Genomic DNA, 23,833 nt, shown 5'->3' with positions numbered 1-23,833 from the left:
ACACAGCCTCACAAAATCATATACACCTTATTTTGGGTCCAATTAGATATCTTATTCAAGGTCCCCTCATTTTCTCCAAAAAAAAAAAAAAAATTCAAGGTCCCCTCAAGCAACATGAAATTGACCTCACAGTAGCAGCTGTTATCACTGAAAACAATCACTGGGATCTCTGCTATATTAGTATGCAATTGCCTATGGAAATTACCACTTTTATTCAAGCCATTCCCTTATCTTATACAAAATCAAATTCAGTCCAAGATCAACAAATTAATATGGAGGCCCCATTCAGGAATCTGTTCAGTAAAATCAGCTTACCTTTTATCACAAAGATTGAGCACTAATGATGTTTTAGGACAATCTGAATCTTGGACATGGATTTGGAAACTCAAAATTCCTCCCAAAATCGTACTCTTTATCTGGAAATGTGCTCATAATAAAATTCCTACACGATCCATCATATTTGCCTTTTCTACCCTCACTCAACAATCATGTCCGCGCTGCAACGAATTGGAAAGTCCAATCCATATCTTGTGGGATTGCTTTTTTGCTACACAGATTTGGCTTACGTTTCCCCACATTGCTCTTGAAAACAATTTTTTTGATACTCCAATACATACCTGGTGTAAAATGAATTGCACTGCCACTGCTATTACCACTACTAATTATCTTCCTTGGAATACTGTGTTTGCTTTTACTCTATGGTCCATTTGATTAGGTCAAAATTCTCTTATTTTTAATAATCAAAGCATACCCTTACATATGATACGACAAAAAGACATTGACCATGTCACAGAATTCTTCTTCTTAAGTTTTATACCTTTACCTCCTCCTTAGCATCCCATTAACATTCATATATCATGGACACCTACCATACACCCTTTTGTTACTATCAACATAAATGATCATTCTTTCGTAATCACAGAGAATCATATTACAAGTAAAGATGATCACAAGGAAGCAAGAGTAGAGCATGAGACAGCAGAGCTTAATCTGAGTAAAGAACAAAGTACTGCATAAACGACATCAGTTCTTTATATTTGAGTATTATGTACAAACGACAAGTAGTTTAGTCTCTGTTTTTAGTTGTATAAATGCCCACACGTGGGAGAGTTAGTTTTTGTATGCAGTCACGTGTAGGAGTTAGTTAGTTGAGTTTGTTAGTATCGGTTATTTAGTCAGATCAGTTTTGTAGCTTAGATCAATCTATATATAGTCTTGTACATTCATTTTTGTCATTAATGAGAAATATATAGAAATTCTTCATTTCTCTGATACATTGATCAATACAAATTCACGGTTGTAAAACTATTTTACTCGTTTGATATTATTTCAAAATCAAAATTTAGTCGTTTACAAACCTTATCACATTGGACTAATCAGATGGAGGTTTAATTGGTTGAAAACTTGAAGAGCATGTTATGCTCATAAGGCTTTCCAGGGCTCACAATAGTGGAAGGGAAATTGGGTTGGTTGACTGAATTAGGGAATGCTTGTGTCTCCAAACATAGTCCTGCGTGTGGTTTGTACCCAAATCCTCCTTTTCCCGTCATATTTAGAGAGTTCGCTGTAAAAAACTGCACACCAGGAGCACTTCCTGACAGCTCCAACACCCTTCCTGACTTTGGATCATGAACCACTGCTACCCTCTTCAACTTGTTGCCAACACCACCATCAAGCACGTAGTTGATATCATAACCTTTAGCTAGCCCATTGATCTTGCTTTTAATCGGGCGTGGTTCAAGGAAATCATAAGGTGTTCCTTTCACTGGTTCAAATTTTCCGGTGGGAATAAATTCGCTATCAAGAGCTGTGATCTGGGATCCAAATATCTGGATCACATTAGACAGAATATCTCCACTGTCGTGGCCACCTAGGTTCCAGTATACATGTTGTGCCAGATTCACTGGAGTAGGCTTGTTTAGAGCTACGGCTTTCATTGTGATACTAAATAGGTTGTGTCGAATGAGTGCATATCTGACAGTGACAAGGAGATCACCAGGAAATCCTGCAGAACATTCAAGTGAAGTGCGGTTCTTAAAATTTCAACCAAAGAATTGCTCACCAGCTTATCATTTGAGATTGTCTATACAACAAAGAAGTTCATCACTTTGTACATTCTTATTTACACAGAAGTGTCAAAGTCATATAAAACCAATAAAAAAAGTAAAAAAAAAAAAAAAATCATGTCAATTAAAGAAGTAACATAGTATATGATTTCGGATAAAATAGGATGACAAAAAAGAATACATTTAAACGACTACTCTAATGAGTCTATTGAGGATTTGCAGTCAATCATATCAAAATAATTGATATAAGAATCTAGAGTTTAGTGCAAATAATTAATGATTGAACATACCTTGATCACCATCAATGCTGTGATAGGTGAAAACAATGTAAGGAGTATGACCTACATTACTATGCGCTGTCACGTTCCAAACAACATGAGCAAATCCTTGAGGACCACCTATGATCAAAAAAGTATTTTATTATGGGAATTGGAAAAATAAATAAATTTATTTTCCAGGAAAAAATGCTAATAAAATAAGAATAATGTACCATGAATTGTGTTATTTGTTCCATCATTAACAATTAGTTTATAAACCGTTCCATTCAGAGTAAACTGAGCGCCTTTAATTCTGTTAGCAACTCGTCCAACAACAGCGCCAAAGTTTCGTTTATTCGTCTACAGATTAAAATTTGCACCAAGATATCAGTTTTGTGTGACAGTTAAAAATACAAAAAAGAACAAATTAGCAAAAATAAGAACAATATATAGTGGCATGCGATAGAGTTAAGCATAAGACCCCTGCACTGTCAATTACTATTGAAAGAACAACAGGATGCTCTAATTGCAAGAGGAAGAGGGATTCATAAGTAATGCATATATCATTTATTAAGACTTTGCTAGCATGCTTCTTCTTTGTCCCAATAAATTATTTAAGAAAAATTTATACAAGCAAAACCTAATTTCATTTTTTTTTATAAATAAATAAAATTTAATTTCATGACTACTTTGGTTAGCGAATCAGTGAAGTGCATCAGATCTATCATAGAAAAGTTTAAGACCTAGCAAATATACGTGACCAAGGAAAGCTCTCACAATTAAAATAGTGAGCTCACATGAGAACTATGAACAGTTTGTAAAAATGTTGTAAAATAGTTTGTAATTATAACATTACTCTTAACATAACTAAAAATTTTCTGTGACCTTGTGTTAGAAATAAAAATATGTTGCTCTTGTGTTAGGATGAATTTATTTTTTGTTAATTTAATACAATCTTTTCTTTTCTTTTCTACACCTTCAACTTGTTTTATAACATTCTCAAAAAAAAAAAAAAAAACCTTGTTTTATAATGTTGTACTTTTGGCAAGGTTCCCACATTCCTAATTGGCTAACACAGATATTGGGAAAAAAAAAAATTAATTTTCTAATTGGCCATGGTAAACCTGCCTACCAAATCATAATCAATATCATTATGGGTTCTGTTAATAGGTGTCCTTAGGGTAATTATTAAAAATCTATTTTAAGAAAACTTTGATAATATTTTTATGAAAATAAAAAAAAAACTATTAAAACATTAATTACTTTTTTTTATTTTCCAATAAAAATTTTCCTAAAACGGTTGATTAACAAATTCCCTTAAAACATTTATTAACATTTCCCTGTTATCGTATATTAATGCAGAAGATTAAACTATTAATTTATTATGGACTTTATAGCTTTGTAGCAATTGATTTGAATCATTTTTCTTTTTCTCTTTTTTTAAATTTAATAGTTTGGATTTGGGATAGGAGTTTTAAGCCATAAATTTTTTTTTTTTGAGAAACGTTTTAAGCCATAAATACCTCCATTGAAAATATTAAAAAGTACCAACTGCAACTAGTTTAACTACAAAACTTTTGACCCAAAAACTTATATATATATATATATATATATATATATATATAATAAAAGAAAAAAAGAAAAAGGAAAAAGGAGAAAGAGAAAAAGTTGTTCAAAGGCAAGAGTTATTTGAAAATATCCCGGAAGGTAAGGCGTAATTACAAATGACATAAAGACGAAAGGGACATTTTTCAACACCAAAAAAAAAAAAAAAAAAACCAAAATGTCAATACTGTCCTCTCATAATAAGAAAAGAGTTTTTGTTATAGAATGACCCAATGACAGAAGTTAAAAAAGTGGATTTAAAATTTTATGAAATATATTTTTCTAAAAATAACGTCAAATTGTGCATAAATATTAAAAAGACACACAAAACCATAATGAGCTTTTTTTTTTTTTCTTTTTTTTTTTTAAGGGAGTTAATGATATTGAGAATGAGCTTTTTAAAAAATAATAATAATTTTAAAATTTTGGTCATTTTAAAGATTTTTGGGCTATTTTAGTCTTTTAGAGGTTTTTGGTGTATTTTTGGCATATTTTAAAGTTTTGCAGATATTTTGGTCATTATATTATTGTAATGTAATCATACGATCTAAGATTACATGATTTGAGATAACATTATATATTGATGTAACATTAAGCGAAACCTCTTAGAATACACAATTATAAACTTTTCCTTTTATTAGGGTCTATGTGGAATTTAAGCTCCTTGTTTGGAGCTTGGAATATACAGGACGGTCAAATTCCATGGGGTCAAATTGGATCAGCTTATCTACGAGAAAAATACTTACAATTACAAACAACAAAATCTAGAGCTAATGTGGCAATCACATTTCTGTCTGAACTTTGATTGGGATTTGTTAGAGAGATTAGGCAAAAACTTGTTTTGCAGTGTATTTTTATAACTTGAAAATGTGTTCATGTGAGATTTTGGTACTGGAAAAGTAAGCTAGGAAGACAAAATATATCAAACATTGCAGGATATATATGAACCAAAATCTCTTACCTCGTATTCCTGAATTGAATCAAACCCAAGAGCAACATCAGCCAGCTTTCCTGAAATGAAACACAAATACTATAATAAATTAGAGATGGAGAATAAAAATGTATAGCATGAGAAACAAAATTTTGAGGAAGAAGAACCAAAAGTAAAAGAGTAAAGCTAAACAGAAAAACCAGAATAATATAATATACATACCATTTCTGTCAGGAAGAATGACGGAGACAATAGCTGCACCCCAGTTGGTGAATTTCAAAGTGATATTACCCTTTCGCAGCTCATAGAACCCAATTTTTTGCGCATTGACAGATCCAAATGCAGCAAGAATGATTAAACAGCATAGCACAATGATCTTGGCCATGTTTTCAGACAGTGGTCTTTTCTTTTTTTTCTCTCTTTTTTTTTTTTTTTTTTGGGAGAAAATCTTTTAGTTTTTCTCCTAATGAATAGCTGAATGGTTTTTGTTTTTTTGTTTTTGTTTTTAGGATCAAATAGCTGAAGGCTTGATAGGAATATATACATGTACAAAGTTAGGATAATGTTTGTGCTAGAAAGAGATGAAAGGTACGAACAGGATTGGTTTAAGCTGTCAACGACTGAAATAATAATAATTCAAAGACTGGTTTAGTTTGACTCGGTAAAGGCATGATGTGTAAAGAAGATACTTTATTTATAGTCAAGCGTTGTTACTTTAGCCTTGTTGTGGTCCGCAAGATCCATTAATTTCCCCAAGGGGTCCCAAAAAAGTCAAATTTCTAGATTTTTTTGGGTCAAGAGGCCCAAATAATTATGCGCAAATTTCGTATATTTTTTGTAATTGCAAAATTTAAAAAAAATCAAATATAGATAATTATATCATCAATCAAATATTTGAAATTCAAACTTTTATAATTTACCACTGCATATCCTTAACGTGATGGTTACTCCATAAATATAAGTGTTTGTGGAGTATGGGAGCAAAAACTGAGATTCAAGTTTATAGAAAAAAGTTTCACACACATATATACTTAGATTATGCTAGAGTAGAATTTCTATCTTGTATAAAAAAAATAAAAACTTTTATAGTTTAAAATTAGGACAAAATTTAGCAATAAAATTGGTTGTAGGCTAAGGTTACAACATTATTCAATATCTTTTTATTGGAGGTGAATTTTGAGAATTCTAGTATTGAATTATATCTTCTTTTTATATTCTCCATGCTTACAAAATTTCTAAAAAATTAAAGATCAATAGCTATGCTATCAATAAATTGTTTAAATTGCTAGTTTTTGTAGTTTAAAATTATATATAAAATACAAGTTTATGGATCATATAGTATATAATATCTGATTGACATAAAATTTGACATGTGTATTAAGAGTGTAAAGAATATATAATTCAACAGTTAGATTTTTAAAATAAGATTAATGTTTATTTTATTGAGTAAGGTTGTAGCCTTAGACTACAACCAATTTTATAACTAAATTTTGTCCTTAAAATTATGCATCAAAGATGGGTTAATGGATTAAATAATAAATAAAATATAATTGACCCAAAACTTGGCATGCGTCTTAAGAACATATCAAATATGTAATCAAATAGTGAAATTTTCAAATTACTAATCCAATTAAAAACCACTTTTTTTTATTAAATATGGATTTTGACAAATTCATCGTTAGATTACATTATCTTCGTATATTCTCTATACTTGCAAAATTTTAAAACAATTAAAAATCAATAATTATGTAATCAATTTAAAGTTTAAATTTCAAATTGTTATTATTTAAAACTCTGCATCAAAGATGAAATTAAAGATTAAATAGTAAATAAAGTTCAAATAACACGAAATTTGGCATGCACATTAAAAATATAAAGAATACATAATCAAAATTTCAAATTTTTAATTCAATAAAAAGTTATTCAATAACGTGACATTTCTTAAAATTACACCATACATAACTTAGAACAACTCTAGCATCCTTTCATTTATAGCAACAATCTTTAAAAGCTAAGTACTTAAACCCAGGCAACCTGACAATAGTCAAGTCACAACCGAAAGAGCCGCTAATGGTTCACTCCATCTATGAGTTTTTATTGGGCTAGGTCTTTGAACAAACATTCACAATGTGACCTTTGTCATTGCAACTAATAGCTACTAGAAAAATTATGTTGAGGTCGAACTACTGCGTCAAAATTGTCCTTTATCCACCCAAATTGAAAGACTGCCATGAATCATATTCAAAATTATAATCCTTTCACGCCTGTTAAAGAACATAGGAAGCTCATGATATTTGGATTTTAGTACTTATATTACTCTTCCCTCAAATTTTTGCTAAAATAAATAGATGATTTGGAGAAGTTGAATGTTTGACCTGACCAATTCTGGAAGGTGTGAAGAACTTTTTGATTGTATGTGGTTAGGACTTTAATTGATGTTTTTTTTTTTTTTTTTTTTTTGAGAAATTTAATTGATGTTAATTATTTATATTTGTATGAAATTTAAATGTTATAATGATTATAGTGTATGTGCTTTTTAAATATGAAAAAAAAAATGTTAATTTTATCAATTTTTTGGTCATTTTTATTGAACAAAATGAAATGGGCTGGGACTACGCCAACTCAATATAACATATTTATTAAAGAATCTGATGGGTCATGAAACGGCCTGACCAATTCTATTATGTATGTGTTACTATCAACCTAACAAAGAACTATTTAAAGAGTGTGTTACATGGATCATTTCGAATCAACCCACTTAATAAACTAATTCTGATATGATTAAAGTGTTTTAATACAATTATTAAATTTGTTATGCTTGTATATATGTAGTTATGTACCCATATAATGGAATACTCCCTATCTTAACAAGACATGAAGTCGGCAAAACCAAATCACAGTCCAACTTTCCAAAAACTCCCTCTTAATTTTACATTTTGTTTTATGGACATTGGCAAACCAAAGCACACAATCCAAAGGTCATAAATTACGTTACCTTATTAATTGGCTTAGATTGTGTGAATTTAAATTGATTAGTTTAGATTGTATGAATATGTATTTTGCATGTGTGATAGTCTATATTAAGTATTTGCTAGATGTGGGTTCCAATTAGCTCAACTGGTAAAGTCTCTGATGGTTGTATAAGAGATCTGGGGTTCAATCCCCGCCTACACCAAAAACTGATTGATGTCTTGGTCTGATTATAAAGAGTTATCATCAAGAGCTATCATTAACTGTGACATAACTATTCCTTTTTATGATATAATACAGATCAGAGGTATGGCAAATGGTATCACTAGATACGTTTAATGAAGATAGAATATCACTAGATTGAATGTGTTTATTTTGGATGTTGTTAGAAAAAATAAACAAACAAACAAACATTGAACAGAAACAATGTTGCCCTGCTAAAATTTAAAAATAAATAAATAAATATATAAAATGTTGCCCAAAGGAATTGTCCTGCTAGATTACATCATCTCCAAAGAAGAGGCCCATTATGAAGATCAACTTACCAAGTTGGTAGTAGTACTTTTTCTTTTCTTTCTGATTGGTTTTAGTCAGACATTTCTTCTCTCTTGATCAGATCGAAAATTGGTTCATCACCGATTTTAATGGTCCAATGGCGCCTTCTTGTGTCTCTCAATGGATACATCTAGAGTTCAATAAACACACACATAAAAATTGGAGGACAGGATCAAGAATAGTATGAAATAATAAAACAATAGCTTGACCAATTTGGGCCATGTACCAACCATTGAAGACATGGGAACATTCCACCTTCCATGGTTTATACGTTGTGAATCTCTTAGCCCAATAAAAAGTTCGCCATTAGATATGCCCATAAGTTCGGATAAGACCCCTACAGGCTACAGCCCAGGGACAGCGAGATGAGTTGAGTGAATTTAGTGATGTATTAGGAATTTTTAGTAAGGGTCCGGACACAAGTTTAGAATAGTTATTGGCAAACCCAATAAATTTACTTAATTAATAAAATATTTTTAATACTAATAAAAATGTTAAATTTTCACTCCTTCAATCAAATTTTGTTTGAATTGAATAATTACTATAGTTCAATCATGATTGAATGTAGAGGTCTATCAACTTTTAATTAATATTTAATTGTGGTTAAGTAGTACTTTTGAACTTAATATTAAACTAAGTATTTTTTTTTTTTTGGAGTAGACAATAGACTTGACTAAAGTATAATAATAAATATAAAATAAACGGGTGGATAGACTTTTTTCATCCTATATATATATATATATATATATATATATACACACACTTTAAGTTTGAAATTTGATACTAGAGAAAACAAAGAAAATGTTTCTAATATTTAAAACGGATTTAACCATCTATGTCCCAAGTGTACATTGTTTTCAAAGATTTCTACAAAAGAATGTATGATCTTGAGACTTTTTCCTAGTCGAATTTTCTTTAGATACAGCTCGGTGCTTGGTCACCCTCTATGTCATGTATGTCAAAGCATGGGACGCACCGCACATATTTTGAGAATAAAATCGTGTGTCACATATATAAGACAAAATCCTCAAATGGCTATCTAGTTATAGACTTATAGCTAGCTGTTTAATTGTCATACACTATATTTTTTTTTTTGAAGAAAAAAAAAATATATATATATATAGTGTATGACAATTAAACAGCTAGCTATAAGTCTATAACTAGATAGCCATTTGAGGATTTTGTCATACACTATATTGAACAATAAAAATATAAATGGATTTTTTTTTTTTAACTAATGCCTATTGTTCAAATGGAATATTCTCTAGAGACATTATTAGTTGGAAGTGTAAAGATATTAGAATAATTTTAATATATTGCTTTATTTGACAACAACTTCACCAATAATTGATTTCTCAAAAAAAAAAAAAAAAGCTAGGGAATGAGAACACTGAACAGATACGTACGCTTCACACGTAGTCAAAGTTAAAATAGCTTAAAATTGCCCATTATAAATATGGAATCCCCGAGTCCATACACCAAGAACAAATTAGGCTTTTCTCAAAAAAAAAAAAAAAAAAAAGAACAAATTAGGCTCACTTAAATATGGCAAGTCATAGATTCAATGGCATTCTCTTTCTCCTCTCTGTGTCCTTTGTCTCCTAACCTTCACATCTTCTGCAGATTCCAATGTAATATACATCTGTCTCCATCACATGTACAAACACACGCACAGATGCATCAATGGATAGAATTTTTCTTTTTGGCAATGCATGCATCCATAAAAAACTATCACTAGTTGTGATGTCAAAATAATTAACCCCAAGTTTCAGTTTTGGTTGGTTTTAGTGGCATGGGAAGAGACCAAAGGGAATACAAAATTGGTTGAATCATGGTGGAGATTTGCGCAATAGAAGAAGGAGACCAAAATATATCAGCCCCACAACTGTTTCCAAAGTAATGGCCTGTTTGGAAATTTAGAGAGGGAGGAGAGTAGAGGGGAATGGTTCCCCTCCACATTGTTTGGATGTTTTTAAAATTAGTAAGAGAGAATGGAATAATTAGCATTTCCCTTTATTTGGATATTTTAAAAATTAAGATGGAGAGGAGAGGAAATTATTAAAATAGACAAATTTACTCCTATTTGAAAATGGACTTGCAACATTGGTCTATTATTAATTTAGAAATGGTAAATTGAGAAATTTATCGAGTCAATAATTTATCTACTCTATTCTCCCTTCAAATCTCTCCAATTTGGGGGAATTAAAAATGAGGGGTTAGAGGTGGTTAAAACCCCTTCAAACTCCTCCCCCTCCTTTCTTAAAAAACTTCCAAACAAAGTAATTGAATTACTCTCCCTCTCTCTACTCTACTTTCCCTTCTTTTTTAAACTTCCAAACAGGCCATAAGTCTAAAGTGGAAATTCAATGCAGGCAAAGATATAACTGCAACACTAGCAATTTTCAATGGTACCCTTTATTTTCCAAGCTGGAATGGCTATATCTATGCAATCAAAGAGTCTGATGGGTCTCTTGTTTGGGAGAAGAACTTGCAAGAGTTAACTGGCCTTAATGCAACTGGGTTTGTACCTAAGGTCAATTGGACAGTATCAAGATCAACACCAACTATAGCTGATGACCTCCTGATCATTGGAATCTATGGACCAGCTGTGGTTATTGCTGTTGAAAGATCAACTGGGAAGCTTGTTTGGTCAACCCAGCTTGACAGCCATGCCGCTGGACTCATCACCATGTCAGGAACTTATTACAAAGGGTTAGTAAATCATTTATAAAGCATATATATTACTAGAAATTAAATACTAAAATTACTATTGATTTTATTCCAACATGCCTATAAACTCAAGTAGAAATTAAAGAACATAGTTTCATTTCAGTCACATAATAATAGTTTCATTTCAGTCACATAATAAATAAATACTTGAATTATCCTTTTGTATTATTGATATGACATATTTGTTTATATAATTTAGGTAATAAAATTTTGTATTTTTCCGTAATTGAATTAATATTATTTTACTAATTGTTCATGTTAAGAACCCACATCATATATCATCTCATCTCTATATATTAAAAGGATTTAGAAAGTTAGTTATTCCTTTTTTACTTCCAAAAATGCCCATAATTTAATTAACTTATCATTATTCCTAAAATATCAAGAAGTGAGGTTAAAATTGTAAATCAACAAAAAATTAAAAATATTCCTATAAAAAAAAAATACCCCACTTCCCTTGCTCCTATAAAATTCCTATTAAAAGGGTTACTTATTCCTTCCCACACTTCCCACCACCCCAAGTCCTTATAAATTAAAAAAACAAAACAAAACAAAAACTACCCACAGTTCCTATCAGAAACAAAAACTACCCATTCCCACGTCATATAAAAAAAAAAAAAAAGTAAAAAGAAAAAAGAAGAAGAAGCAAATCCACACAAAAATCAATTACAACTTCCTGTAAAAAAAAACTTCTCCTTTCATTTATTTCTCTCTTCCCCTTTTTAACTTTTTGGAATCCACACAAACCCACAATATTCCTTCAATTTCTTCTTCATTCTTTTATCCTATTTTCAACTAATACTATCTTCTTCTACACTCACTGTTTTATATACCAAATTCTTCTCAATAGTAAGGCATTTTCCTATCAAAATTGGTAAGTTTTTGAAAAGAAATTTTATACTACTTTCTCAATTGAATTATATTATGTATTGTACTTTATTAACTATATATACTGTGAATTGCTAACTCTGTGACATTTTGTGATGCACTATATGAAAGGTATTATAGAAAGTTTGGTTATGAATGAAAAATAATAAAACTAAACCTAAAAAATAAATAAATAAATAAAATAAATAAAAAAACACAAAAACCACATTGCATGCGCTTTGTGTGTGATGAGGCTAGTACATATTAATGTGGTGAGTTATCCACACACACATATATATATGTTTTGAAATGAAAGGAATAAGTTATGACTACTAAGTTTCAAAATAAGTTATTTCAATTACATGTCTAAGGCTCCTAGCTCACCTGCATTTTAATCATTCACAAATATAAGTGTTTGTGGGGTATTAGGAGTAGAGGTTAGGGTTCAAGTCTCCAGGAGAAAACTTCACACTTATATACACTTATATTAGGTTAGATTAGAATTTCTATCTTACATAAAAAAAAAAAAATTTTGAAAATTGTAAATTACACTCCTAAAATTTGGGGTGTTTGGATTTTCTATCTTAATGTCTCAAAATTTGAATTTTACCCCCTGAAGTTTGGAGGTGTTTGAATTTTACATCCTAACGTTTCAAAATTTGGATTTTACCTCATAAATTTTAGAGGTGTTTGGATTTTATACCCTAAAGTTTGGAGTATTTGAATTTTATATACCATAAAGTTTCAGAATTTATGGAATAAAATCCAAACACTCCCAAACTTTAGGGGGTAAAATTTAAAATTTGAAATTTCAGGGTATAAAATCCAAACATTGGCTTCAAAATGGTAAAATCCAAATTCTGAAATTTCAAAGTGTAAAATTCAAATACCCTCAAATAAGTTTGGGGTGTAGTTTGCAACTTAGCAAAAAAAAAAAAAAAAAATTATACAATCAATGTAAAATACATACCTTGCTTGATTTGCCGCTCATTCTCTTAAGTCTAGTCTGAAAATATTGAACATCTATTGGTGTATTTGCGTGGTTGAGTTGGCATTACCGCATTAAACTCTCCTTGCTAAAATTTCGTTATTCATTCCCCATGAAAACTCAAAGCCAGGCTGAATTTTTGAGCAAGGATAAGATAGCAAAAGAATAATAATAATAATAATAATAATAATAATAATAATAATAAAGAAGCTGAAACAATTAGAAATATTGGGTGTGGACCAAAGGATTCGATTGATTTGGTCTGTAGTAGAGTTTTACAGAAAGTCAACTTGAAAGCAGACTTATCAAAGTATCAATCACACACAGCATGCTCTTAAATATTTTATACGTATACTCATCGTGCAAGTTATTTCCATTTCCAAACAAGAAGATGGCCCCGAGGGACCCGGGAGTTAGTGCGTTTTAGGGTAGAATTTGAGTACACTTTTACTTCTTTCTTTTCATTTTTATATAATGTTAGAAATATTAAATGAATGTATTGTATTTCTCAAACTTAAGGTGGGTGTGAGACCAACTTGAGGTTGTCAACCAAAGCACGAAGGCGGACCATTAGAATGTGACTTGGTGAAGATATTTGCAAGTTGATCTTTAGAGGAGGGACCGAGAACAGCTTGAGAGCACCATGACCAAGATGATAACGGATAAAATGACAATCGATCTCGATGTGTTTAATTAGTCCGTTCATGAAAGATATCATTGTGAGCAATATGAATGACACTCTGATTTTCACCATAAAGAAAAGTAACAGAGGATGTAGACATACCTAAGTCCTTAAGAAGCCATCATAACCAAAGGAATTCAGATGTGGTATTAGCAAGGGTACAATATTCTGTTTCAGTAGATATTTTATTTTAGTTAATAGAAGATAAATAAAGCTGGTATAATATTTTTTTTTTTTTTTTTTTTTGAGAAAGAAGTTGGTATGATAATTAATATGTAATAACTGATAAGTATCTTATAGTTGGATAAAACATCTATATTCAAATTCAAGATGTTATATGTTTAATTCAAATTCAATTATTATAAAGTAGAAAAGTAGATGTTATATGTTTGAGAAGTGTTTTTGAATCCATAATTTATTTAAATTATCTTTTTGTCCACCCTTGTTAACAACTAGCCATTTAAAATTTATTGTGAAAGTGTTATGAAAATATTGTTGACATAGCATTTTTTTATATGTTTAACTCCTATCGTATCTATAAATAAAAATTCAAGATGGTAACACATAGGAGTTACAAAATTAAGGATAATGTATATTAAACCAAAGGTTATTTTTGTCTATCATTTATGTCAAAATTTTATAAATTGTTCCAACACGTTTTGAAGTTTTAAATTAAACATTATATTTTAAAAAAAAAAAAAAAAAAAAAAACAGTTCAATTCAAATCATAAATCTATTAAACGTGAAATTGTAAATGAAAAAAAGTTAAAATAACAAAATAACCGTAACTTAATTGGAATGAAATACTGTTTATATATATATATATATATATATTATTTTTTATTAGGCATAGGTGTTAATATAGTCACACGACATTCTTTTTTTCTAAGTATTTATTCATCAATGACATCATCCTAAATTATTATATGAGAGATGCTACGTTCACAATATTTTTACAATAAATCATAGGTGGTTAGTTGTTATTGGTTCAAATTTGAAACGAACACTAAGATTACTTTTTTGTTCCAACAATAACAATCAGTAACAACCTGCCATTTAACTTGCCACTTAGGATTTGTTATGAAAATGTTATAAAAATTTTGTGAATATATCATTTCTCTTATTATAAATAGGGGGGTTGAATTGAACCATTATCGAAACGTATATGTTTTTTTTGTTTCTCAAAAAGAAAAAAAAGTTTTAATTAGAAACTCTTTTTTACATGATAAAAAATTTACTCTAATTTAATTTAAGTGTATATATTTATGAAATTTTCTCCTAATGACTTAAACCCCGTTATAGATGTACTTCATTTTAATTTTGCAAAAATATTCCAATAGGTTTACATTACTCCAAGGAGAATTTTGTTCCCATCCCCCCTTAGATGAAAAAAACACATGCTACCTTCACTACTTTACTATAATAGGAAAAACCTGGGATATTGTCACCTTAATGCTTGAAGTTCTGTTTAAATATAATTATGATGAACTTTATTACAAATTTACAATACTTCATACGTAATTCACCCTGATGTATGTGACTTGATTTTTGTAGGGGTTTCTATGCTGGTACATCTTCACTAGAAGAATCTCTCAGTGTTGAACAATGTTTCACCTTTCGTGGCAGCTTTTCCAAATTAGATGTTCGTTATGGCACCATCTAGCTTGTGCCAAACCTTTATGTTGCCCGATAACTATGGCAAACTTGGAGGATATGCTGGAGCTGCTATTTGAGGAAGTAGCCCTTCCATTGATATTCCAAGGAAACATGTTTGCATTGCCACTGGAAATCTATACTCAGTTCCTTTAAATGTAAGCCAATGTCAAGCAAAAGAGAATAATCAAACTGTACCAACTCACCCAGACCAATGTATCGAGCCAGATAACCATTTTGATTCAATTTTGGCTCTTGATCTAGACTCTGGAAAGATAAAATGGTATCACCAACTAGGAGGCTATGATGTATGATTCTTGGCATGTAACAATCTTTCGACTCCTAATTGTCCTTCGAGTCCAAACCCAGATGCTGATTTTGGAGAGGCACCATTGATGGTTAGCATAAATAGTAATAATACCAAACTAGATATTGCTGTTGCTGTTCAAAAGAGTGGATTTGCATGGGCTTTGTACCGCAACAATGGCAGCCTCATATGGAGTATAGTAAGTTTACTTGATATCTAAACTCTAACAAACCCTCACCCACTTTATATATATATATAAAGAAGACGAAGAAAAACCCCATAGTTAACCTCTATCTCCATTTTTTTTCACACTCCCTATTCTCACGGTCAATAGACTGTCACATTTTTTTTTTTTTTTATATATATATATATATAGCATTAGATGACATTAATTTTAAAGAAAATGTTAAAGTTACAATAAATTTTATATAAAAAAAAATGGCAATATATATAATAATAATATGATTAGCATCATTTCAATAACATAATATATAAATAAATATATGAATTATTATTATTATTAGTATTATTATTGATGGAATCTGAATTATTTTTTTAGTTGGTAACAATAATTTGTAAAACTTAAGTAATAAAATTGTAATATCTCTAATAAAACTCTAATCTTAAACCGTTGAACCTCTAGCTTATAGAATGCCTTTTTAACCAAAAAGGTTAAATAAAATGTCACTGGCAACATTTTTAAACAATACGAAGTATACAATCTTCCTTATCCAGTTTCTAACTATGATTTTGTTGCAGGAAGCTGGACCTGGTGGTCTTTATGGAGGGGGTAACTGGGGATCTGCCACTGACAACAAAAGGGTGTACACCAACATATATAATCAACTATGATGACAAGAACTTCACTCTCAAACCGTCTCAGGCAACCACAACCGCTGGTGGATGGATGGCAATGAATGCTCATAATGGTGAAATCCTATGGTCCATGGCCAATCCAAGTAACGCTACTTCCTCCGGTCCTGTTACTATAGCTAATCATGTGCCTTTTGTTGGATCCACAAATCCAAAAGGACCCATTTATGCATTGAATGCTAAAACTGGAGATATCTTGTGGTCTAATGAAACTGGTGCCACTATGTTCGGAGGCATGTCAGTGAGCGATGGATGTGTCTATGTTGGCAATGGATACAGTTTTGGGTTGGGTAGCTTTAGTCCATCTTACACTGCTGGAACATCACTCTATGCCTTTTGCCTCAACTGATTACTCATTGAGTAAATCTATAAACATACGAATAAAACTTTTATGAGGCATGAAACTTGCTATTATCTTAAGAGGGTCCCAAAACCCAGATAAGAAAGAGAATGTGGACTATATATATGATTCGTGACCTGATGGATTTACAGAAACATATGGATTTGTTGGACATTTGGTGCTACTTAATTTCTTTGTAATGGTGCTTTTAGGAAAATTATCAAATTAATAAGGAATAATGTTACAACCACAAACTATTTTACAATATTTTAATAAAATGCTAATGTGGCCAATAATGCAAGAGATACAAACTATTTTACAATTTTTTTTTTTTTTACAAACTGCTGATGTAGTGAGAGATTATTGGTAAATGAAAAAATGATATTAATGATGAGTTTAGATAAAAACCAATAAGAGGTTAGCCACATCAACATTTTGTAAAAATATTATAAAATAGTTTATGATTGTAATAGCATTAGTGCATTACTCAACTAATAAACTTATACTTAAATTTGATTTGGCCTCTGTCTCAGTGAAAAGAATCAAAATCTTTGTTTTGGTAGGCGATTACACAATTGACTCCAATTCTAAATACAGGCTTTTAATTCTACACCAAATTATAGCAACGTGCATATGTCGTAGCCATTTTCCAGGGGAATGGGGGGAGGAATTATATTTTAAACTCTATAATTTAGGAATATAACAATTTGAACTTTTTATTTTTTTAAAGTATCAAATTAAACTCTATTTTTTTTTATAAAAAAAAATGTTAACATATTAAACTTTAAATTTTCAAAATTAATAAATTCAAATCTAAGCCTCTAAGGATTCGAAAGGTTATAAACTAAAATCTTAATTCATATTAAACTCCAAACACAATTTACTTTTACTTAAGTAGGTGAGGGTTAACATATTTAAAGATCAATAGTTATGTCATCAATAAATTTTTTAAATTGCAAATTTTTATAGTTTAAAATTATGCATTATATATAAGCTTATAGATCATATAGTAAATTGTATCCGATTAACACAAAATTTGACATATATATTAAGAGCGTAAAAACAAAATTCAATTTAATAGTTATATTTTTCAAAATAACAAAGTTTAACTACAAAATTGGTAATAGCCTAAAACTATAACATTACTTAATAAAATAAATATTACTACTTGTTTTGAGAATTTAACCATTAAATTTTATGCTAAAATAAATATTACTTAACAAAATTTCAACAGTTAGATTCTCAAAATAAGTAATAATATTTATTTTATTAAGTAAAGTTATAGTCTTAAGCTACTATCAATTTTGTAACTAAATTTTGTCCATTTTTTTTTCTTCTTCTTAAATTTCAAGGTTTAATTTGTAATTTTTAAATTTTAATTTGTTACTTTTGAAACTATAGAGTTCAACATGGGTAAGTTTGAAGAAATGAAAACTTAAATTAAAGGGTCATGTAAATATAATTGATATGATGTGCATGATAAATAAGAGTTATGATTTCTCACAGTTCATGAAAAAAAAATTGATGGAGCTTTAACTGAAAATTATTTCATCAAAATTATTGCTGACTGTAAAATATGTTTAGCAAACTTTGAGGATTTATCCCATCATTTTGAGGTGTCACGAAATTGACAAATTTAGAATTATGATCTATAATGCAAAACTCGAACAAGAAGGTTTTATTTGGAGTCTAAAGCAGGGGAAAAAAAAAAAAGAATAGTGGAAATGTCATTCACTTAAGAAGATGGGGAATCGCTCAAATGAAAGGGATGATCCCTATATCTGATGTATAGAATAATTACAACATTCATAAAATCCTTAAATAATTTATACGTATACTATACGCCCTAGGAGCTAGGGGTGTATTTGAGTAAACTTTTTCCCTCCTTTTCTTTTTATTGAATGGAGGGTAAATAACTCTGTATCATATGTTATAAGTATTTTATTGTCAATTAAGGAATTTTAAATTTTAAGTTGAATTATATTTATTCAAAAAATCATTTGATGTATTGGTTTTATAATGAATAACAAGTATTATAGCTCTTCAAAAAAAAAAAAAAAAAAAAAAAAAAACAAGTATTATATAACAAACGTCGTATCATAGGTTCTAATCATTGTGAAGGTGATTCATTCTATGTGACTTGATGTTTGTAGGAGTTTCTATGTTGGTAAATCTTCATTGGAAGGTGGTCTCAACATCAAACAATGTTGCACCATTCGTGGCAATGTTTCCAAATTAGATGCTCATTCTATAGTAGCATCTAGTCCATGACCAATCCAAGCAACACCACTACCTTGAGCCCCATTATTGTGGTTAATTTTAATTTATTGCTTTTATAAATTATAAAGTTTAATTTGTTAATTTTAAATCCATAAAATGCGGGTTAGTTTTAAGAAAAAAAATTGAAGTTAAATTAAAGTGTCATATATATTATAATTCTTGAAAATACATGATATATATAAATATATATATATATATATATAATATGAAAATTTTTGCATAAATAGGTAAGAGTTAAGAATTCTCATGGTTTATGAGAAAAAAAAAAGAGTATGATATTTCTTTATTTAACAAAATTACAATGTTTTAATGATTATAGTGCATGTGCTTATTAAATATAAAAGAAATGTAAATCATGCCAACCCTGCAAGAAGTATATGAGTTTGACAACAATGGCCTCCAAGTCCTATATGAATGTTTTCTAGTCATGTCTTGCTTGGGTTTCTCTCTTCTATACCAAACAAAAATAAATAAATAAAAAACAAAAAATCACAAAATAGTCAACCACACTAGTTAACCTAGTAAATAACATATAAATTTCTACTGATTTGAGTTATATATATATATATATATATATACACTGCTTTCCTAGGCTTAACTGCATAGCCCCCTTCATACATGCGCAAACCTTTGTGTATTCTTGATTCGCAGCAGTCGAATGTCTATCTTAAAGATCAAGAGCCTATGGTTATTAGACATGATGAAAAAGAACCTGTCAGTTAAGCCAAGGTGACTTGCGTGGGAACCAAAGAAGGATTCTAGACCATGTTAAACACTTGAAATCTCTCATAGGACATAGGCAAGTCATCCTTGGCTTCCAAACAAGACTCTTATCTTCATGTAAGACCTCCCTTCTCCTAAACAATCTCCATTTTATGTGGAAAAATAAGAGTGTCAAAAGCTTAATTGGGGAAGAAGAGAAAGTCTAGCATGAGAGAGAGGAGCCTGTCAGTTTAGCCAAGGTGACCTACGTGGGAACCAAACAAGGTTTGTAGGCAATGCCAAACAATTGAACCTCTTGAAAGTGGCAGGTAAGTCATCCTTGGCTATCAAACAAGACTCTTATCTTCATGTTAGACCTCACTTCCTCTCAAATGTTCTTGCTCTAATGGGAAGTCCTAGAGTTTCAATTTATAGGCAATGAAAGAAGAGAAGATTAGATTCGGATTGGCTGCCTAACGGAATATATTCCCTTTAGTTGAGGGACCCAAATTATAGTATTATTTTCTAGTAGCTCAATCGTGAAGAAAGAATTTTCCCTGTAAGAAAACTCATGCATCTTGGTACTAGTCACATGGCTTCTTGATCATACCACTTGTCGTGAATATGTACCTGACTAAGCTGACTTTTAAGTTCCTTCAAAGGATGTGCATCGCAAAAAGAATCAAGATCCTCAAAGAGTTTCTAAAAAACCCTACTACATAGAGTTCCTTTAATCCTATCATTTCTTTTAAAATAAACATTCTATATTATTTATTGTTGATATTCTATTAACAAAATCTCTTAAAATAACAGTTTTTAAAACTACTCCAAATATGTAATGTTAACGTGAAGTAGACGGCATATCCAGAGTTAAGGAAAGATAATAAATAAAAAGGAGATTGAGATAGAAATATGGATAAAAGAAGAAAGAAAACACATCAACCAACTTGCATTTAAAGCTTTTGTTTAAAATTCTTTACCTGAAGCGCCATAGCTTAATTTTCTTGTGGCTGATCAAAGAAGATGTTTAGATCAAGATCCTCTAACAATTCTTATGGACAATTTGAAGAGATTGACTTGTGGAAGATGATGAAGAAGTGTAACAAGTTAAAAAGAAAAAGATAACTATGTTGTTAAAGATGAAATATGTGTAGAAAAAAAAATTAATTTCTAATACTCGTACTATTCTCTGCACTTATCTGTTATCTCACATGCTTCTTTTATTATTATTTTTAGCCTAATAAGCTATTTTATTTTATTTTCTAGCTAGTAACTCGATCACCAAAAAATAAATAAAAAGATGACTGACCTTCTAGATACCATAAATTCAAATGGTTTTGCCCTCACAAAAACAGCATAAAATCTTAAGAAAGAAAGAACAATTTTGAAGTTTGACTAAATTTGGAGATAAGGCTTTGCTGATAGAAAGCTTGCAACTTTACAAGATCAAAAGTAATACCCCTTTAGAATCTTTTGGGAACATGATTCTAATGGCAACACATCTATCGAATTGGACAAGTCCACCTGGAAGATAAATGTCAATGCGTTGGCCACTAAACTTAAGGTTTTTGTTCTGATTGACTTTGTGCTTTACTTTTAGTTTTAGGCTCTCACATCATGCATTCAAGGATGTTTTTCTTTTTACCGTAAGTAAATTCTTGTACTAGTATTTTCCCTAGGACTTTTGAAAGTGGTTTTCATTTAACTATATAATTATATTGACTAATGCAACACAAAAAAATGTGCTATTTTTCTAAAAAGATAATTGAGTTTAATTATGTGACACATTGGTCCATGTAGTCACATGAAATGTACCTACTTAAGTTTTTTCTATCATGCAAATCCTTTGTAACTGTAATGCATATGGTAATTGGAAAAAAATGTTAAAATTTCTAAAATTTTCCATAAATTCATTGTGAAGGCTAGGTTCTATTAAGTAAGTTGACTAATCGATGTCTCACGTAATGTGGATATAAGCAATTAGTTCATTTTGAAATTTTTAATAAAAATTATTTTTATAGTTCATATATAATACCTATTATGTGTTATAATATTTGAAAAATAAATTTCAATTATAATTACACATTATTGACTATATTTGGATAGTTAATTTTGATTATATATTATGTGTCCTTAAAATGAGTTAAAATTTATAATTTCAATTAGTTCTACCTATACTCTTTTTATTATTATTATTTTTTTACAATAAAGATTATGGGGATTACGCTCCCAGAGGTTTAAACCTGCACACTCCCTACTTGAGAGAGACAAGCGTACCATTCAAATGACAACATTCAATGGTCCCCTAAGTAAATTCTAGGTGGCATGGATTTCTTGTAAAGATGTGGCTCACTTGTATTAATTTCTTAGAAGTGATGTTTTTTATTTTTTTTATTATTATTTTTATATAGACATATTGGTAAGGAAAGTTCCATTCAAACTAAGACCATTTTAGTTTGAAGCAATGTGGTTCACTCATCCTAATTTCTCCAGAAGTACTTTTTTCACCTCCCCTATGGTACAATACGGTTATACCATTTTGCGAGCGATTTTGATCAATATAGATGCAGTCGCATATCCAAATGGTTTCATGAACACCCCTAATTATAAGTCCATAAGAATTAAAAACAAAAAATACTTAGTGCATATAACTAGCACTTTTATCAAATTTGAGAGAAATGATTACCAAGCAACAACCTTTCTCCTAACTTTCTATAAGCAATAAAAAAATAAAACAAATATCAGGTTGTTCTCATGTCATAATTCTATGTTTCACTCTTATACCATAAGAATGCGAAATGAAAAGTTCAAAATTAATTAGTGTCAAGTCAATTAGTAAAGTTATTGTCAAATAAAGCAATAATAATTCCCAAAACTCTTCTTTTATCTTTTACTTTTTTGAGGAACCTTCTTTCAACTCTTCAAATTAAAGTCTCTGTATAACTAACATCACTCATTCAGAAGTAGATTGTTTTTTACTTTTTCCTTTTGGAAATTCAAGTATGAATTGTTGGTCTTTGTATGTAAGTTTTTATGTACAGCTTTGATTGTTCATTTTTGACCCCTTAAACTAGATTGTTTAACCTAAATAATTAACCAAGTTGATTATTAGGTTTATTATTCAGATCTAGGTTAAACAAGCATATATCATATCATGCATAGCAGCAGAAAAATAAATAATTACCACAATATGATGACCCAAGAAAACCAATGAAACGAACCATTTCATGGTAAAAACCTAGGGAAGATTTGACCTAACTATTCTCAAGGTAAAGCAAAACCACTATAAGAGAATTGAAGTTTTTACAATCAGATTTAATCCTAAATCTATGGCTACCTCTAGTAGTAACTTACTGACACAACCACCTGCAAGATCCAAATCCACAGACTCCTCTCCCTAGATTTACAGCAACAGAAGCACCCACACTTGAGACTTTGAGATCCCAATCAAAGGTTTCAGATCACTTTCAGTTGTTGATCTCTGTAACAGCAACTAGGTTCTACCAATGCTTGATTGTAGATCTTGCTCTGGTAGATGCTTGTGTAGTTAGAAGGTACATCACCTCTTAGATCTCACAAGAAGTAACACACAAGTCTTCCAAAAGTCTCCAAAATGTAGCTAGGATTTCTCTTTTATATGTAGACAAGTTAGAGTGAAACCCTAAACATTTTCATGGGCTTGGGCCTGATTTAAAATTCTGCAGAATTTCTTTTTCTGCGATTCTCAATCAGTTGAGTCTAATTCTCGATCGATCAAGTTTGGTAGATTGTGACTTCCCTTTTATGTAGTTAGCACGAACTTGAAACTTGAAACCTACACCTCTGAGCATTGCCTAACACATAGACTAGATATGTTTTGTTCTCAGTTTGCCAACCCATACAAAATATAATTCTAAACATTTAATCCTTAAATCTTTAAAACCTAAAAATCTCTCCATTTGGCAATCCGTGACAAAACACACATACATAATGAAATGCTCAATACAAATACCAGCCCAAATACAAAGTATTGCCCTAACACAATTCT

General features: G+C 30.2%; 1 protein-coding gene and 1 pseudogene across 1 annotated transcript; one reads left to right on the top strand and one right to left on the bottom strand.

Moving 5' to 3' along the window:
* Nucleotides 1-1,204: 1,204 nt before the first annotated feature.
* On the bottom strand, nt 1,205-5,469 carry LOC126715109 (uncharacterized). The gene is made up of 5 exons (XM_050415550.1): nt 5,082-5,469; nt 4,890-4,939; nt 2,557-2,683; nt 2,357-2,464; nt 1,205-2,005 (listed from the first exon to the last, which is right to left on the bottom strand). Exons 1-5 carry the CDS (start codon nt 5,242-5,244, stop codon nt 1,389-1,391), a joined length of 1,065 nt encoding a protein of 354 aa, XP_050271507.1. The 5' UTR covers nt 5,245-5,469; the 3' UTR covers nt 1,205-1,388.
* A 4,152-nt stretch (nt 5,470-9,621) lies between these two features.
* Nucleotides 9,622-16,898, top strand: LOC126703645 (uncharacterized; annotated as a pseudogene).
* The last annotated feature ends 6,935 nt before the right edge of the window (nt 16,899-23,833 follow it).

This window comes from Quercus robur, chromosome 2, assembly GCF_932294415.1.
Source record: "Quercus robur chromosome 2, dhQueRobu3.1, whole genome shotgun sequence".
NCBI classification, from domain to species: domain Eukaryota; kingdom Viridiplantae; phylum Streptophyta; class Magnoliopsida; order Fagales; family Fagaceae; genus Quercus; species Quercus robur.
The sequence above is the reverse complement of the archived record's forward strand: the minus strand, read 5'-3'. Positions and strand labels throughout refer to the sequence as shown.